General features: G+C 38.3%; 1 protein-coding gene across 16 annotated transcripts in view; it reads left to right on the forward strand.

Annotated features, from left to right (window-relative positions):
* The window catches only part of PARD3 (par-3 family cell polarity regulator), a 395,821-nt gene that overhangs the window by 214,261 nt on the left and 161,161 nt on the right, over window positions 1-20,399 (forward strand). For all 16 annotated transcript variants that reach the window (XM_033520528.1, XM_033520545.1, XM_033520530.1 and 13 more), the window contains 3 exons: window positions 7,005-7,193; window positions 7,670-7,840; window positions 17,771-17,921. In XM_033520528.1, coding sequence (XP_033376419.1) covers window positions 7,005-7,193; window positions 7,670-7,840; window positions 17,771-17,921 — 511 coding nt within the window. The remainder of the gene's footprint in view (window positions 1-7,004; window positions 7,194-7,669; window positions 7,841-17,770; window positions 17,922-20,399) is intronic.

The following is a 20,399-nucleotide window of genomic DNA, read 5'->3' on the forward strand; positions in this document are numbered from 1 at the left end:
AATCTCATTTAATTAAACCAGTTTCTGTGGCAGCCCAGATCAGAGTGTTGACATTAGGGAGAGTAATGTAAGTATAGAGGAGCAATAGATTTCCTATAGACAGAAGTAACAAACATGTGGATGTACTTAAACATAGGCTTTTGCAGAGCTTTGATTTCCATTCTAAATGAAAATCACATGCTAGAATTTTTGTGCTTTGGAAAAGCATTTAATTTTTTTCTAAATCATTTCTTAATCCATCCAAACCTTTAAACTGAAGTTATTTTTGAATGTGGAACAGCTTTTTTGATATTAAATTAAATCCTTAAAATGGACATAACAGGAAATACAGTGGGGCTGTTTTACAGTACTTTCATGAGCTAGCATTTTTTGCTTATAAATACTTACCAAAGTTAATCCACATCTAATACTCAAAAAACTGTTCCTTGATGGGATTAAGATTAAAGCAGAGCACATTTCCCATAAAATCTCAGAATTCAGATCTAGTTTTTGATATTTAGCAGCTGCTGTTTGATTTGAATGAATGCAATCTTTGCCAGATGTGACATATTTACTTTGCTAATATGAATAATGAGCAAAGTATACAGGCAAATAAGATTCATTAGTGTTTATCTAACATATGACAGATATTAAAATTCTTAGTCTAGGAAAAGCTAAAAAAAGAAAGCAAGATAAGAATTCTGGTAGTTTAGTTGGCTTAAACCCTGTATAATTTTATAACTAGGTAAGTAGACACTTCAGTTTCTCAAAACCTACAATGCAGCACAACTGTTTGATTAAAAACACAGACAAAAAAGAATAAACGGCCTTGTATTTCAGGCAAAAATTGGGTTGGATTGTGCATGCCACTACTGGATCAGTAGGCAGGATCTTCTCTGCTGATTGGGTTGCTCTAGTTACGTTTTTATTTAATGTCTACCCATAGTGGGATGAACCAGCTCTCAGTTAGATCTCCCAAGGAGGGGCCTCAACTGTTGTTAAGGAGGTGTGTTTCAGGCCACCTACATTGCTCTGTTTTCAGTACCTCCAGCAGTAACACATTACATTTTTATAAATACTAAACATCACCCCCCACAAAACAGTTGTTGACCAAAGAAGCAGTTTTGTTTCCTTAGAGCTGTTTGTTTCATGTATTATACATTTCTATATGTGATGGCATAGGGTGAGAGTGAGTCATCATTCTTTTGTGTACCTCAGCGTAGAGGGTGACCTGGTAAGACAGCAGTGTCACCCACTTAACTTGAAGGACAGAACAGTTTGAGTCATCCCTGATGTGAAGAATGTCTTTACACAATAGCTAAGTGAAATCTCTCCTGCATATATCCTGCTGCATTCTATTTTGTGATACAATAATACAGAGACAAGTTTTATTGGTTTCCCAAGCTATAGGGCTTATGATTCCTTAGTATTGTGGGTACCGTATCAGAAAGAATTAAATAATGGATGCTGGATTAAAATCTTCTAAAGACTGAAAATATCTTGGAAAAAGCTGTTGAGTTGGAGCTCTTACCACCACCAAATTCATCTTTTGAGAACTTCAGGTTTTGCGTCTGGATGAATTGTAAATTTCAATTGTAAATTTACACATTTATGAGGAAAAAGGCTGATAGATTAACAAAATAGTATTTAAACAGTGGCTAATACGGCTGTAATGTTAGAAGTCTGGACACAGAACTTGAGACAGGTAAATTGAATAGTCAGTGGGATCATTCAAATTGTTAGGTAGTGTTTGTGCTATAGTTAATTAATCCTATGAATGCCATCATTGTGGTATATTTATGACTTGGAAATACAGGTTGCCCTTCAAGAGTGGAGATGCAAGAGTTCATTAATTGCCAGGTGAAAGGGAGCAGGAGAACATTTTTGTATACATAGTCACAAAGTAATGTGTACAAAATAATGTATACAAAGTCACAAGTTTCAGTGACTGAGTGACTGCTGAGAAGGCAGCAGGTCTAAGCTTGCAGGAGAATTAACTTCGCTGGAGAGAATGCTGCCAGATTTGTAGCATATAGGAAACCTGTCCTAACTTGACTGAAAATTGCTTCTTCTCAAGGTGGGAGGAAGGTATTTTTTGCTGTTCAGTTCCTGTTTTCATGCATGTCATGCTGCTTACTCACCAGCTGAACCCTGACGAGGTCCTGCAGAGGAAGAAGTCCCAAGCAGCAGTGTGGAAAACATGAACCCCCAGAGAGAGAATTGTCCTGCTCTGCTCCTCACTGGTGCAGCCTCACCTTGGAAATCATGTGAAGCTTTAGGCACTGCAGGATAAGAAAGTTATGAAGCTATTAGAGAATGTCCAAAGGAGAGCAACAAGGATGGTGAAGGGTCTTAAGAGAAAGCCGTGTGAGGAGCAGCTGAGGTCACTTGGTCTGTTCAGCCTGGGGAAGAGGAGACTGAGGGGAGACCTCATTGTCTGATCTCTTCTCTGGTGCCCAGTGACAGGACCCAAGGCAATGGCCTTAAATTGTGTCAGGAGAGGTTTAGGTTGGATATCAGGAAAGGGTTCTTCCCCCAGAGGGTGGCTGGGCACTGGAACAGGCTCCCCAGGGAAGTGGTCACAGCACCAAGCCTGACAGAGTTCCAGGAGCATTTGGACAATGCTCTCAGGGACATGGTGTGACTCTTGGGGTGTCCTGGCCAGGGCCAGGAGTTCATCTTGATGGTCTTTGAGGGTCCCTTCCAACACAACTTATTCTCTTATATTATGATAAAAGTATAAAGATAAGATGCTGTTACTAGTATGATGGGAAAACTAATGGTACCCTTAACTGTCAAAGTCTATTTTAATATTGTTTATAAAATTAAATCTGATTTTATGATCAGATCAGAGCTTATGTAGAAGATAATATTATATGGAAGAGAAAAACAATTCTCGCCCTGATTATCATACGACTTTATTTAATCTCTGTATATATCAAAAACACTGCCATAAGTTTGCTCTAGTCAGGAAATTTATCTTTAAATTTACAATATATTTATGTTGTATTTAAAAATTAAAAAAACTTATCTCAAATGTTGTTTAGCATAAATTGATGCTAAATATGATTTTGAAGCCAAAAAAGTTACCTACATATTTTATCACCAATCTAATTTTTATTACAAATTACATACTTGAACAGCTTCATTCATCCAACTGAAGTTATTTCACATGACCTTTTCCTCAGCAGCCTCTGTCTGAACAGAATATTGTTCTGCTGTTAATTGTTTTGGATATAGTGTATGAAAAATCTTAAGGGAGTTGAATTTTGTTGTTCAGGGTTCACAGTACATAATTTTGCTTGAATGTTTACTGTTGGCCTGTCAAAATATATGACAAAATATATTTCTTCTACAGATCAACTAATCATGAAAGTAGTGTTGAGGTGTTTGATTGACATAGTGAAGCTGTTAATTTAGAGACTATCAAGATCAAATGGAAACTACTGCAATTAAGAAGTGACTTTGTTCTCAGCTGAAAATTTTTAATGCTGCATTTTAGATTTTTAGTGCATTTTTATGCTGTCTCATAGACATATTAGGGAATTTCTGTGATTTGTTACATTTAAATATTTAATGTTCAACACAATTTCAGTGGAAATTTTACTGTTTAATAATAGCTTCTTTTATATTGATTGGGGAGAGTTGCTGTACATGTAGTGTTTCTATACTCTAAAGGGCTTTGGAGAACAAAGGATTCAGTCAGGAGATTTTGCTGGGTGTTTTTGTTTTGTTTTGTTTTTGTCTTTACAACTTTGGTTCAAAAGAACATGGTAGTAAGAACCTTCCTGCTCCTTTCTCTGTGATTGGCTCCTGTATGGCAAGCTTAGAGGTTCCTTGTCACTATATGGTCCTGTTCCAAGGTTTGTCTTATGAAGTTTGATTCAATATATCATTATTGATATAATAATATATATCTTATATATAACATATTTTATATATATATATATATATATATAACATATAATCTTTTATATATCTTACTATACATGGTAAATAAGACCTTCTTTGATACCATGGTGTGGCCCAAATGTTAAGTTTGCTACTTTCATATCCATAGCCCTTGAAAGTTAATAGTTCAGTTTTTATTGAGAGCCACATTTTTCACATTTGTTCTACTTTTTTTTTTTTTTTTAAACTCTACATTGAAGCATATGAGACTGGCAGGTGTGACACACAGTTTATAGGGCAAAAGGCTTCTTACGTCCTTAAAATTCCAGGCACAAGTATTTTGGTAAAGCGAGTGTGCTTACATGGGAAAAACTGTAGATACCCTATGAAGTCCCTAAAGAAATTTAGCCATAGCCTAGTAATGATAATTTTCTTCTTTGGTTGAGCAATTTTATGATGCCTTGGGTACTTCTGATCCAGTGCTGAGGTGCTGTTTCTCATTTTGTCATGAGCATGATCTGCTCACTCGTACAGCTGCTATGTAGTACTTTGTTCCAGGTTTTGGCCTCACATTTCACCTGCACACTTGGGTGTCTGTAGCTTGATACTGCCTTATTTCCTTACTCAAGATTGCAGGCAACAAGTAAATGTTAGCCTCACATTAAAACCAGTACTGAGCTGATAATGCAGCTCTTTGGTCTCGCTGAAGAGAAGTAGGGTAGAGGCCATTAGCCAAGGCTTTGGGGATGCTTGTGAAATTCTCAGTCCAATTGACCCTTTGTCATACACAAATGTACCTGACAGGCTGTGCAAGGAAGTTGTTTAGTTCTCTGCCCTGGAAGGGAGACTGCTTTGCCTGAAGTTTCAGTGGATTTTTTTGAAGATTAGGAAATGCTGTAGGAAGAGGGCAATTGATTCTAAATTTATGTTAACAGTAGTAAAGAAAAATTCAGTAAGCATATCTGCTTTCTTGGATAAGCCATTCATCCTACCTTGGCTTTATCTCTCTTTTTTGCTCGTGAGCTGTATTTCTACTACTATTTTTTAAAGGAATATGAAAGTGATCAGTGTTGCAGAAACTAAAATATAGCATGCATCTGTCTCAGATTGTTTTATTCTGCAGCCTCTCGACAAAATGTGGATTTAAATTTGTGCTGGAGCTAGTGCTTCTGTGAGCCAAGCAGGAAAATTAGGGTGGTAATTTTTCCCATAATTTGGGAAACATCTTTTAAATAGAGTGTTTTTCTGGACACAATACACCTTTCCATTCCTCACAGTTAGCACCAATCATGCTGTTTTGTGTGGCCAAGAGATGTGTTTGAATAGGGATTCACAAGCAAACCAGCTTAGCTATGGCACGTTGATAGAGGGTGTTAATTTTTTGGGTGGTGGTTGTTTTTGTGGTATTTTTTGATTATTTTTCTTTTTTTAATTGATGAACTGTTGTGCTTAGTTATAAACAAAAGGAGTCTAGTGCAAGGGAAAGGGCTGATGAACACATGGAAGTTCACACTTTTAACCAAGTGGGAAAAGATAGAGCTCCTGTTTTTCTTCCCTCAGCTGTTGCGGCTCTCTCAGCAGTCTGACTGCCTTCCCACGTGACATTTTTGCACTGCATTTCTAGGTCAATGGTGACACAACTAGCATGCTTGTGCCCAAATTGATCATCTCAGTCTGCTGTACTCCACATGGCTTTCACATCTATCTTTCCCATAGGCTGTGTTTGCATTTCCTCAAGTCTTAAGAAATAGGGACAGCTCAGCAGACACATTTTAACTTCTCATATGTCTTTTCACTCATGTGAGTGAGCTTTGCAAATAGATCAGTGATGTGGGAAAAGTTGGTATAAAATCAGTGTCAGAAACAGAGGTGACATGTTGCTAAGATTATGAAAATTTGGCTAGATTAATTCTTTCAGGGAAGAACTGCCGATGCTGGACGTTAGTGTGTGAACCTTCTGCTGTATGTTCTCTTACTCTTTATCCTTCATATGGGAGGAAAAAAGGCCCAGCACATTCGGGTTCATGATCATCTTTTTGCAGAGAATTGGCTTTAAGGGCATGACTTTTTTCTTTGATTGATAAAGTTATAACCAAAAGTGGTTATAGTCACTTCGTTGGATTTGAGAGAGGATCAGAAACAAGTGACCAGCATCTACTGTAAGGGATAGGGCTGGTGAACAGCCTGTCCCACCTGTCCCTCCTGTTGGCAGAAGTCTCTTGTGCATGAGCACTGCTCCTCAGGGCATGGCCACTTTCATCCCCTGTGTCCATACTGCTGCCCCATGTGTGGCACTGCTCTGCAAGGCCTCTGGTCCCAGCCTGTTGCCACCCTGAATTTGGCAGGAGGTGAAGTGTGAGGCTGGTCACCTGTGCTCGTATGGCTTTTGGGTGCATGGAAAGGTGTCACTGAGCAGCTCCTTGCTGGCAGCTGTGGCAGGCCTGCAGCTGTAATTCAGGGTGCTTAAAACCTGGGATTTTCCCAGCCAGGCTAAAACTGGGTGTTGAAGACAATAAAGATCCAGAGAGGTGGGTAAGAGGACAGAGGTGAAGGGCAAAGCTGGGGAACTCAGGAAAACTGGCACTCAGAGCTGGATTTGATGATAAGCTTGGCAATAGCTGAGAGATGTGCTATTGTAGATCTCAGTGTAGTTTTCTGTTTTTTCCTAACACAGATAGTTTTAAATAAAATGAGGTGAACAAGTGATTTCTTAATTTAATTTCCTTGCACTAGTTTCTCCCCAAGACTGCAAATCTCCGTAGACGATGATGGTATTTTAAAAATTCTGTTGGTTTGCAAGTATGAAAATATTTCTGATAAAACTGTCTTTTGGCTAATGAAATAGCAGCTTATATGTGAGTTAGTATTGATGGCAGATTCAGTAATGACGTGTGATTCAATTACTTTACTAGAGAGAGAAGCACTTAGGCACAAATTTAAGATGTTTCTGAACCTAGGCGTCAGCTGGAGGTGATTGAAAATACACTATTCCTGCACATTTCTTCACATTAATTACTGTGTAAAATATTGTGGCATTGTAGTAAAAAGCAGAGTTTTGAATGCTAATAGCTGTAGGGGGAAAAGAATTCCTAGAGAAATGCTATTCTATAATCCCATGCTAATCTCCCCAACAGAAAGCAGAAGAAGAGGAGCTTGTCCTCACACCTGATGGCACCAGGGAATTCCTGACTTTTGAAGTTCCACTGAATGACTCTGGGTCAGCTGGGCTTGGCGTGAGTGTCAAAGGTAACCGGTCAAAAGAAAACCATGCCGATTTAGGAATCTTCGTCAAGTCCATTATTAATGGTGGAGCAGCATCCAAGGTAAGAGAGAACACCTGTGTACTTTGGTCTTCCTCAGTTTTCCATAATAAGTTATTTTGAAAAATAACCATAAATCTAAGAATGAGATCTCTAGTGTTCTCCAATTATACTATCAAAGGTAACATTTAGATTTCTACTCATATGTTTGTGTGTCCCAGGATTTAAACAGCCAGAACCGATTGGGGAAAGAACGAGCTGTCTCCAGTACAGTTCCATTAGTATGCTGTTTGAGCAAACAGGTTATGATAATAGCTTTCAGTGCAAATCTGTAATTGGAATAGACATTTCCTATAGTGGCTGTAATGGAAGCTATTATTGCAGTGTTCATTTGGCCATAAACCCTTAGGACTAAGTATAGTTGGTTGAATATGTTTCTTTTGATGTGTTTTTTTTTATAATTTTTTTAGTTCTCTCCAGTAGACAAAGCTTCCTTTGTGTGTGTTTTATGTAGCTATCTATAATTTTTACTTTTCCAGGATGGCAGGCTTCGAGTGAATGATCAACTAATAGCAGTTAATGGAGAATCATTATTGGGCAAAACAAATCAAGATGCTATGGAAACCTTAAGGAGATCCATGTCTACAGAAGGAAACAAACGAGGAATGATTCAGCTTATTGTGGCGAGGCGAATAAGTAAATGCAATGAGGTAATGAGCTTTTGGTATTGGGATTGGCAATTTTGACTTCTGAGGCATTTGTGTTTACAGGAGATGTCATGTTTCCTCTGAGACTTGAAAAATAATATCTGAGAAGCTAAAGAAAGAGAGAATTACAAAATGATCTGAATTTCAGTGTTGGACATGCTAACATTATTACTGATCAATAAAGTTTTTCTTTTGGTTATTTTTGTCAATGAAAAACAGGAAACACTGAATAAAACTATATTGATTTTGCAATTGGATCTCACTGTTTATGTGATTTTTTGTTCAGCAGAGTTTTTTATAGAGGTCTATTAGATCTTTCATTTATAGACTTTGTGTTAACTGACTTGTTTCTTTCTCACTTCATTTTTTAAAATAAGAGTAGAGCTCTTATATTTCATTACTATATATTATCTAAACAAAAATTTCGTGTATAGATTCTGCAAAACTTTATACAAAAAATTCAGTCATTTTGGAATTTAACTGTGTAGTGTCTTGGCCTTAATTGTGGGGAAGGTTGAACTACAGAATTCAGGGTGAAGTGGTTTTTCTTCTGATGATTTGCGACTTTTTTCTTCTCTAGTGCATTGTTAATGTGTTGATGTTTTCAAATACATTCATGATTTCCAATAACTTATTTTCTATTTAATGTAAGTAGTGCTATATAGTAGGAATATCTGGACATATAATGAGAAGGACTGTAGATGCTGTGGAGGGCTGAATTAGACTTCAGAACGAATGGGAGAAAGGACTGAGTTAAATAGAATAAAGCTGAATGGCATGTCAGAAAGGCATGTCTTCTTTAGAAATCTAAAAGTCAATTCTTTCACTCTTGCTAATATAGTTAGGTCTTATCAGGAATGTTATTTCTTGATCATCATGCTTCAAAAACGATGTGCACAAATTGGTTTAGTATCGGTGCTCCTGCCTAGGGGGAAAAAAGAATGGTTTTCTTTTTAATGCATAAATCTAATCTTCAGGAAAAATCAGTCCATAGTGCATTACAAAATCATGTCTGAAAAAGACAATTACGCTTTTTTAAAGTGTTAAGCTCGTCTTCATTAACTGCTTCTACAAAGCTTTTGTACACACACATTTATATATGCACACTGCTAGAAAGCCAGCTTGAGTGTTTCTTGCTTAGTGTGAAGGAATTCTGACCTTTTTGTATGTGATGAAGACCTTACCTATCCCTGATTCAGACCGTCCTTTGGAGACTGCTCCTTATTTTTACCCAATTTCTGATGCTACTTCATGTTACTACATAAAAAGGGTGAAATACTTTAGACTGTTTCTGTGTTTATTTTTTTTTTCCTAAAAGGATGTAGAAGATGATCCCTTTTCTCCTAGTGAAAATCTTCTCAATTGAATTAATCCAGACAATGTTTGCAAACATGAAGGAGGTAATCTAGCAGTGATGAAACAAAGGCATTTCTTCTTGAATCCAACACATTTTTTACTCATTCAAGAACAGCTTGGTCCCCTATATCTGCTTGACATGTAGTATGATTTATTTTGCAGAAATCATGTGCCAAAAGCAGCACAGCTGACTGCAGTATATGTGCTTCAAGATAAAAGAACTGATTGTGGAAACAGATTTAGATACACTGAAGTGTACCTGCACAAGGGCAGGATAGACCCTGTCTTTCTGGGCCTCCTTCACCCTTTTTTGTGCATTTTCCCAACTCCTTAAGAAGCTGGCAAGATGAACCATAATGATTGGGAAAGCACTGATATGTCACTATTGCTGTAGTAATCATCTTTACAAAGTAACTTCTGTATGTAATTTTTCCTAGGAATTACTGCTTTTATCACACCCATCCAAAGGAAATTCGATGCCAATACTGTTTTTATATTTTAATATGATGAAAGGATGACTTGCATGGACATAAAGCTGTTTACCTGCCGAGCTGGCAGTATGCAAGAAGTCACTTTTCTGGAAGTCTTGGTATGCCCAGACTTCAATGAAATTAAAAACAAAGAGTTTTTTTTCTTGATATTTTGCAATTAAACCCTATATCCTTCTTCAAGATTGTTACCAATTTGAATTTCAGGTATTATTGAGCTGATGTAGTACTGATAAGCTGTGATAATGTTATTTCTGAATGTTGCAGGAATACCATATATGAGTCTGGCATTCAGTCAGTCTCTCAGTAGTGCTCTGTGGCCCGAGAGCTGGCTGGAGACAGCCTCGCCTCAGTGGTTGGCCATGTCATGCAACCATGGCTGTATTATACTTAATTCAGCAACATAGATCACTTAGATGTACAGGAATCCAAATTGTCCCCTTGGAACATTCCAGTAACAGCCACCAGGAAAGATTTTTAGTATTAGAACAAAAAAGAAATTACATTTGACTGATGGCAAATTCAGCGGCTTGCAAATTAGAAGCAAAAGCCTAAAAAGGGGAGACCCATATCTTAAAAACTCCCACTTTTTATCACCATAGAAGCAAAGAATCTTTTAGATTGAAGATTACTGACTCCAACCATTAACCCAGCACTGCCAAGTCCACCCCTAAACCATGTTGCCAAGTGCCACATCTGCACATGTTTTAAAGACCCCTGGGCATCCTGTTCCAAAACTTGACTATAGTTTCCACTAAATGTTTTACCTAATACCCAGTCTAAATCTTCCCTGGCACAACTGGAGACTGTTTCCTCTTGTCCTATCACTTGTTACTTGGGAGATGAGATCAACCCCCACCTGTCTAAATCCTCCTTTTAGGCAGCTGTAAAGAGCAAAAAGGTCTCTCCTCAGCCTTCTCTTTACTCCAGGCTAAACACTCCCAGCTCCTCAGAAATGGGAGTTTACTGGTTTAATTAAATATAAAAAGAAATGTTCAACTTTTGAGAAAGTATATTCTGGTGTTTTCTATGCACTTCTCCCTCTTTTTGTTCTTCAGAGGAATCACCATAAAAAACCAGTAGATATCTTGTTCAGCTGATTTCTTTCCTTTGTTGATTCAGCATTGTATGTGCCCACTTTGTAGACAAAAAAATAGCTTTGTTTCTTGTTTGTCTGAACTACAGTTAAGTGGAACTGTCTGGTTATATTCCCTTTTGTGTGTCACCAAGAACAGTGTTTGCTCTGCTCTGTTCCAGTGTATGTCAGTCCTTGCCTGATTCCCTGCCATGCCACGGAACACCCACAAGTGGCTCAAAAGGGAAATCTGTACGAGGGGTGATAATGCCAATGCAAAAATAATTGTGCTAAACATCTGGATGATAAAAGCAGTTGCTGTCTGGATGATAAAAAAATCCCAAGTCCTTTTTTCCCTCGCCTTCAAGTCCAGTAATTGCTTTGCATTTGCAAAGTCAAACTGACTTCCTTTGAGATAGACTACACAGTCTGCTTCTTTCTTCAGTAAAACTGAGTTTGAATTGGATTTTTAAGGCAGTTATTGATATGAAACTGTTCTTTTGGTTTTAATGTCTATTGTCATAATCAGCCCTAAGAATTGTTTAGGAGGGAGAATTAATTTTGCAGCACAGTTCTGCAGATTGTTGTTTCTGCATGCTTCAATTTAGACTGAGATTTTTGTGTACTTTATGTATTTTGTTTGCTGTCTACAAGTGATTGACATCTCAACCTCTGTTGTCCTGGGTTGAGACAGGAAGGAACATTTGCTTCTGATCTGCTGCAGAGGCACTGTCTTTGTCAGAGAGCTTTCTTTGGCATCTTGAACATGAAACTGCTTCAAAACTTTGTGAAGTGACCTTGGATACTCCTTTCCCATGCCATCATTATACTCAAACAGCTTCACAAGTTCTCATGTTGTAAACTAAGCCTTCAGAACAATTATCATAACAATATAAATGTACATAAACACCATAAGAGTATTATCTTGACTTCAGAGAAGCAGGGAGGAGATCATTTATATCATCAAGCTTTCCATAAATGTAAAGTTAAAAGAGACCACAAACTTCCCAGAAGGTAAAAAGAGATTTTGTGCTGCTGTGGTTTTGCTGAATATTTGCCTGTAGAAAGAATTTTCTTTGACTCACCAGGAGATAGTGTGTAATCCATCCGGGTTTTCAAGTGAATTGTCTTGTAGTAAATATTGATATAAGCATGGAGTGTTAGTTATGAATGAACTCCACACCAAAGCTGTGCATCTGAGTTTTTCTCCTGTTTGCATTGGGTCTATACAGAGTACAGCAATGTAGAATTCTGCAAGCTCAACTATTACAAACCTTGCAAAACTGTGTTTAATATCTCAGCCACTCCAGAAAAAATCACACACTGAATATTTGATGGACGTTGTTAGATTAGTGTAACAAAAACATTTAATTTGGGATTTAGCTATATCTGAGGTTCCCTTGCCCCCAGTTTCAAGAAAGTTAAACATTCAGTTCTGTTCTATGTTTTCAGTTTCCATCCTTGCTGTTAACTACTCAACTTTCCTGCATAAGTATGGAGAGACTAATACACATTTCCAAAGCTGTGAAAACAGTGGGAAAAATGGAGAGAATAACAGTAATTTTGACGTGATATTCATATATGGCCAGTTTTTAACACCTCATTTTTCAGAAGTGGCCATCAGCTTTTTAGATCTTTAACTTAGGGTTGAGATTTTCTAAATTTCTCAGATTTAAGGAAAAACAGTGGAGCTCCTTGTGCTGTGTTCTGTTAATTAGTGATGCTGTTATGATTAGCCTGTATGGGCAAACAGCTGGCGGCTGCATCTCCAGAACGTGCTCAGCACTCAGGCATGACTGCCAGGCACATCCCTGCAGCTGGCAGCTCCATGTGCTGATTCAAGAAAATAAAGGTAATTGTTACTTTTGGAATCCTGCACTTTTCAGTCCTGCAACCTGGACAGCTTAGAGACACAGATTGCTCGTCCTCACTCTGTTCATGTCACAGGCAGGCAGCACTTGTCTGCCATTAATTGAGAAAGCATCACCATTTTCCTCAAAGTGAGAAATTTCAGGGGTTTTTCTTGTCTAGACCTCCCTTTTTTTTGGACTGAATGAATATTTTGCCAAACCTGCCTGAAATGAAGGTTTGCAAATGATGTGTGGATCCCCAGATTTCCTCATGCATGTCTGTTCATTTTTTTTCCATGTGAAATGAGCAAAATATGACAGACCTTATAAGGACCTCATCATTCATGAAATAAATTGACTGATAGATCAGTGAGAGACTTTGCAAATGTGTGGTTTCATAATAAAAGAAACAAGCAAGCATCTTTTCTTTTCCAGTATGTATGCAAGTATAAAATATTCAGCATCATTTTCCCCTGCATGCATTACCTAACTACCTACACTGAAATTTATGTGACAGGTTTGTTTATTTCCTTCTCACTAGATTAGTCTTGTGATGACCTTTTGGAATTTAACTGTCAAAAAGTCTTTAGCATCTTCTCCAAACACAGTGATTTCCCTGTTCATTCCCATCTCCAACTCATTGATAAAGCTGTTTATCAACTTAAGCTGTTGCCAGCTCTGATTCCTAGGGGAATCTACAACTCTTATCCATCCTTAAGATCAATCTTTGTGTCCAGTTCTTTAGCCAGTTTTCAACTTTTTTTCAATTTTTCAAAATGAAAATTTAGTCCAGTCCTATGAAAATTTAGATTCTTTAACGTCTTTGATATTGATGCCTTGATATGGACTAGTAGTATTTTAAACATGTGTGTGTTGGAAAAGGAAACTGTAGTATTTTGGAAATCTTAACTACAGTACACAGATAAGAAGGAATAAAGAAAGCCTGGAGAATAATTCTGTGTGACAGGAAGAGCTTCAGCATTCTGGATGCAGTGTCATATATGGCAGATTTGTATACTGATTTCTTTAACACCCATAATGCTTGCATGCCTATATTTGGATAATTTATTTTCTGAAAGAAAAAGGGAGTCTGATTCTTGTTTCATTTAAAAAAAAAAAAAAAAAAAAAAAAAGATTGTTTATGCTTTGCATATTTTGGCACTCTTCTTGCGCATAAACTTTTTTCATATTTATGTACATAACTTCAGATAGGATGGATGGTGGTGTTTAAGTAAAAGGGACCATATTTGTCCTTTTATCATCTAGATAAGCAGCAGCTGGGCTAGCTAGTACAGACAGTGCTTTAGCAAACAGCTGGTTTTTATCTGAATGACAAAGGGTCAGGGTAGAGACCTTTTTTATTTAAAAAAATTTGATCTTTTTAGTTTAAGAGAATGGAGAGAAAAGAAGCTACAGGCAATCTGTAGTATGGGAGGTTTTATTGCATTTTTATGAATATGATCATTTAGTGTACATCAGTGCTAGGATCCAGAGAGGGATCTCTCTTTTCAGTCTAGAGAGAAGAAAGATCAGGGGATCTTACCAGTCAGTGTTTATAAATACCTGATGAGAGTAATAAAAAAGTATATAAAAAATACTGATCCAGACTCTTTTCAGGGCTGCCCAGTGCCAGGACAAGAAGCAACAGGCACAGACCAAAATACAAGAAATTTCTTCACACATATGAGAAAAACCAGTCCTTCCTAGAGGCACTACTGGCACAACTTGTCCTGAGAGTTTGAGGAGTCTCTGATCTTGGAGATTTCAAAACCCAGCTGGGCAGGGCACCGTGCAACCTTCTCTTACAGACCTTGCTGTGGGCAAGAGGTTGAATTAGATAATCTCCAGTGGTTTCATCCACCCTCACTTGGTCTGTGACTGGACTGGCACACCAAGGGGTGCTCCAGTAGCTGTTGATAGGGGGCCAGTTGCCATGCAGATTTCTTTCCTTGCCAGGCCTTTAATGAAGTTAGGAATTTGTATAACTTGTTTATATGACCCACTCTTTATCAGTTAATCAAATCAAATTACAGCAAAAATATATATCAAATTATATCAAAATTATATCAAAATATAGCATTAAGAGTGGCTAAGAGAAGGAACTAGAATGTGTAATTCTAGCCCTATATTAGAAATGCATCATGAAGAACATAATCAATTTGAACTGCAATCTTGCTTTGGACCTTTAATTTTTCTCTTGCCTGCAACACAGTTTCCAAGTTCTATGGTTTGTTTCTCGCACAAACTTTGTGTTAACAATGTAAGGAAAAGGCATTTTGGGGTTTTTTTTGTGACAGCCAGTTGTCTAATTTTTGGTGTTTTGTAAAAAGCAATGTATTTTCTGTAAAATATTTGTGTAGCTGGCTGTCAATGCCTTTGTTTAAACCCATCATTTGAGATGCTAATTAGAAACAGAAAAAGTTTTACTCATGGAAGTCATGATTCACTGTACAAAACACGGCCATATAAATGCAACACTCCTGCTATTTCTTTTATTTACTCTGTACTTTACTGTATTACCATGAGTGAATTTCTTTATATTTCTCTGCTTCTGAACCATCTTCTTGTCAGTGTCTTTCTGAAAATCTCTTGAGAGAGAGAAGTGAGCCTGAAAGTTGATGGCTTGTCACACGAAGAAGGACTCACTAAAAGCTGGACACTTGTTACATAAAGTCATCAATATAGCACTGGGAGAATAAATCCCAAAGCACTTTGATATTTTCACACCTTATTTAAAGGCAGTGAAATAAAGGGTAGTTCATAATTTAGTACCTTTATCATGCAAGTTTATGCTCTCAAGCAGTCTAATGTTGCTGTGCTCATTTTTTCATATAGTGTTTCAGAAGTTAACATTTCTTTTCAAATGCGCCTTAGATTCCTCTATAACAGAGTCTGCAAATATTGTTTAATTTACTTTTCAGTAAAGCTGTCAGTTGTAATCTGCAATTTAAAAAAACTAATAAAACAAATCCTCATTTCACAATTTGAACCTTATTGAGTCTAATTCACTTGCACTGCAAGTTTATTATTCTCCTGCAGCTTGACGTGCCTCCAATTGTAATTGTGTTGACCCTCCGATGCAGTAAATCTCCTCGGTGCTTATCAAACTAGGAGAGATAAGTCTACAATTTGGAACTTCATTAAATATCTCATTTATATTAAACAGATGATGGCTTTGAACAGAAATAATAATTTTTACAGAGTCTGCGATCTCCCAGTCGCGGTCTCCCTGACCGTAATGTGGTGTTTCGACACCCTCCACCCCCAGGCGCCAGCGCCCGCGTGTCAGAAGTCACCCGTCCATCGGGCTCACTTCAAAGCCTCTGCTGGAGAATGGGGCCAAGTGCTTTGTAGCCCTTGAAGCAGATTTTTTAAACTCTTTCATAGCATACATTTCTTACTTGTGTGGGGAATGCGGGTGGAGTGATTAATAATAGACAGCTGTTTCAAAAAGAAAAAACAACCAGCAAACATGTTGCTTGTTGTTGTAATTCCTGAAACTATGAACTACTTTTGTGCTTGCTTGGAGGTCAGTCAGTACTTGGAATAAGCATTTCCAGTGGCTTCAAATAGTTTGCAGCAAGCTCAGTATCTTTCAGTATCTTGTCCCCACTGTATTTCGATATATATGAAATAAATGCTGTGGGATTTGTGTAAGGAGACTGTTTTTAGGATTTAACTATATGCTTCAAAATGAAGAGGCATGAAGAAGTGAGAAGAGTTATTGCTTTGATATTGGAGTTCATACTACTTTTCTACAAAATACATCTATTTTTTAATAGATATTTACTTTTTAATAGAGCTGAATTCAGCTCACAGTGTTTGGGTGAATTGGTTTAATGGTCTTGGTGAAGCACCTTGGTATCATTACTGAGAGGACAGCAGGGTGCTGGAGCCCAGGTGAGCCAAGAGCTTTAGGGGCAGCAGGAAGGCTGGATGGTGTGAGGATTGGGCCATGGTGTGGGAACTCTTATCTCTGCAGGGAGCAGCTGGGCCCATCTACACGGGGCATCCACAGACCCCTCTTAGTGCACAGATACTCATTCTGCTCGTTCTCAGGGGGCTGTGCTGACAGCAGAGCTGTGACTGACGGGGCTGCTAAATCCAGGTAGATGATACCAAGTTACTTTCTTTGCTTCTCATGGGTAATGTGTTCTCCTGAGCTCTGCTTCTCTGGGGCTCACCAAGGAGAACTTGACTTTTTCCTGTCCTCTTGAAAAATCTGAGAGGCAGCTGTAGGGAAACAAGGGATGACCAGCTTCTGCAAGCAAAGGCTGGGCTGGGAAGACACTCAGGGAAGTCTTCTGCAGGAGAGCAGCTGGGGTGGGCGGGGGGCTGTATATGCAGCCTTTCTGCTCTCCTGTGCACCTGGCCAAGCAGCCTGTGTCCGTCACTTCCACCACATGCTTCGTCTGTCTTGTGATGCTCTGGAGGGTCCGGCTGCAGTTGTGGGCAGGGACCTGGCAGCTCCAGGGCTTTGAGGGCTGGGGTGGAGGGCACCCCAGGTCTTGACAGTTCAGTTTTTTGTGTCTTTGCCTGGATGCTGCAGCAAGAGATCAGAGGAGCTTCCAGGCTGAATGAAGCATGTAAGACCTATTTACTCTACAGTTAGGAAAGACAGAGAAAAAACCTCAAAAATAAAATTATGGTGAAGTCTGACAACTTTAGCGTTTTTTTCCTTTTGTTCCTAACTACAAAACTTTGGAAAGTGATGATTTCATTTGAAAGCAAGTTGCACCACTGTGGCAGCAGCAGCCCAATTCCAAATAAGAGCTCCTGTTCCATGCTCCTGACAAGGGCCTGGTTGTGTTCAGCTGTCAGTGTGTGTGGAAGATGGCCCAGCTGTCTACTGATGGTATTGAAAACAGCCCAACTGTCTGTTTAAGAAATTATCCAACAAAGAGACACCAAAATGGAATGGGTTTTTTTTCCACCAATTTTCTGTTGAAGGCTTTGAAATATGACAGGGCACCGTGGGGGGTGCAGTGTAAAGGGGTTAGAAAGTTGGTCATTAGGCAGAGCTGTCATTGCAAATTATCTCTGTCCAGGATGAGAAGTTCTAGCTCATTTGGTGCTCAGACAGGTCTAGGCCTTAGGCGATTTGTTACAGTTCCCCCATGTGGTTAAGGGGACCCTGGGCACTAATTTTCCCCTCTCTTTGCAGTTGGAATCACCTGGGAGCCCCTCGGGGCCAGAGCTGCCCATAGAGACTCTGCTGGATGACCGGGAGCGGAGGATTTCCCACTCCCTCTACGGCGGGATCGAGGGTCTCAGCGAGTCGCCCACAAAGAACGTGGCGTTGGGCAGGATAGTGGGTGAGGCAAAGCAGCTCTGCTAAGCAGGGCATGTTTTTATTTCTCTCTGTGATTCATTGAAGGGTGATTAATGTGTTATGTGGGAATTGGGAATATGGAGGTTGCACTGACCATTAAAACATGCCTTAAAATTCTTCTACGCAAGCCTTCTGGATAGTTAATGTGAGGAAGAAGGTAAAGTTGGATTCTAAAGTGAATTTTGTATCCTGTGACGGGTCATAGAATGAATAATAGTAGTATTTAACATGGGCTTTCAGTGTCTGATTGGGGACTATAAATTATTGGTTGGTCTAATCGCTGTGTTGCATCAAAGTCAGTGACTCATGAAAATTCACAATTTTTTTTCATCATTCCTTCTTCTCTGTTTCAGTCCTATTAAAATACAAAAATAAATAAGGCAACCTTGCATCCATTTATGCTTATTAGGGGACTTACTAATGTATTTGAATTTTTGCTTTATAGGACACCAATTTTAAAACCTCACAACTAATTTTAAACATCCCTTGTGTAGATTCTGGGCCCTACCATCTGCATGGCCCCAGTAGATAATGAGGTTATTAGCGCTTGCTTTTCAGCAATTCAACTTCTGATGTACAGAGCTAGGTAATAAAGACTTGCCTTGACACAGGAGTGGTTGGATTTACTGACTAGGATGGGATTAGTTTGAAAGGATTTTCAAGTTTAAACACAAAAAGCAGCTTGATGAAAATAACACCTGACAGAAGACGTGACAATTGTTCGCCTGAGTTGCAAGTTTTGAAAAGAAGACATGGCTATTAAATCTAGGACTTTTTTTTAATGTATTAGATACACAGAATATATTAGAGTATGCTGCTGTAAACTTGATATGAAGCAAAGCTTAACTTCATTTTCAATTGCTTTAGATTAGTTTTCAGCCTCAGAAAAGTAGTCTACCATTTAGGCTTTTCCAGTCAACAGTTTGTGTATATTTTTCACACTATATTTTTTTATTTGGATTAGGTTTGTTTGGGGTTTTTTTCCCACAATTTCTTTTTAAAATAATTTTTGTGTTATGGGGTTTGCATTTTCTTTGTGGTAGGACAGTTGTTAAACTGTCTGAAAATCCACAAGTTTGCTATTTAGGGTATTTCTTTCCATAAGTCTTTTGTCCTTTTTTGTGCATTTGGGCAATAGTAATTAGAAACATATCATATTCTATTCTATTTCATTTTGTGCAGCTTGGAAGAAAAAATGTGCACATGAAAATCAAGCCAGTGTGAAACCTTGTCACCCAAAGTCATATGCTCTCAAAGAGAAAAATTTAGAAAAAATTGTATTTGTTTGTCAACAAATTTGTAGAGTGATAAAATAATTTGAAGTCTTTAGCGCTATTTTCCCATAGGAAGTACTAGTTCTTGTGGTGTCAAGGCTTTAGATAAAACATTTGCAAAGCACTGCCTTCTGCTTTTTCCATCAGTGCTGCAGAGGATTGACACACAGAGCTCGTATAAGTGTTAACAAATTATCACTTGAACACGTTGTCCGTTGATGGGGAAAGGAATGCTGAGAGAATCTGGGTGCATGTGTGTCAGCAATGCAGTTTCCTTTTACATCAGAGGAGCACAAGATTTGCCATGCCAAATTGAGCTAGTAGTTCATCAGTCTGGTGTCATCCCTTTAGCAGTAGCCAGTAATTGATGTTTAAACTAAAAAAAATAAAAAATAAAATAAAAAAAAATATTTTCAAGGTTGTTAACATCTAATCCTTCATTTTCTAAGAGTCTTATAACCTGAAGTTAATGTTTTGATTTCCTGTGAATCATTGTTTTTCTAAATTGTTTTCAGGGACCAGAAACTATGTAGAAAATTGTTTGGTTGTGACTTTAATCCATTGAACCTTTAGTGGAAGCAAGTTAGTGGAAAATCAAATTGTGCCTGGACCTTGTAGTAAAGGTGACCTAGTGGTGTGTAACTAAAAACCAGCCTTTCGAGGACTGGACTGTTCCCTTCTGCAATCACAGCAGCTTCACAGACCTGTGAAGTTTAAACCCAGATTTTGGGGAAGGGTCAGTTTTCTAATAGACTATTTTTTCTGAATTAATCAGTGTCACTAAATTAAAACTGCAGTGTTCATAACCTTTTGCATGCAAGTTTTCTTGCAGTGTCGTACAACAGAGAGGTATTGCCTATTGAGAGAGATAGGTACAGTTGCTTGTTTCAGAATAGCTAACATTTTTAAGACTCAGTCATTTTTATGCAGTGGAATCCCTGTCTTTTTTGGCATTGGTAATGACAAAAAAAGCAGGGTTTTTTTCCTTTTCCTGAGAATGTTTGTGTGGTGTTACATGATTCTTCCTCTCTTGAACATTGGCCTAAAAGTGAGGATTAATCCTAAGAACAATCTGGCTGGAGAACACTGGAGGTCTGTACCTTCCCACACCAGTCCTGCCCATGGAAACAAGCCCAACAGAGTGCTTTATGCAGCTCTGCTTCCCTTGAGTGCTGTCCCCAGAGCAA

This window comes from Parus major, chromosome 2, assembly GCF_001522545.3.
Source record: "Parus major isolate Abel chromosome 2, Parus_major1.1, whole genome shotgun sequence".
Taxonomy (NCBI): domain Eukaryota; kingdom Metazoa; phylum Chordata; class Aves; order Passeriformes; family Paridae; genus Parus; species Parus major.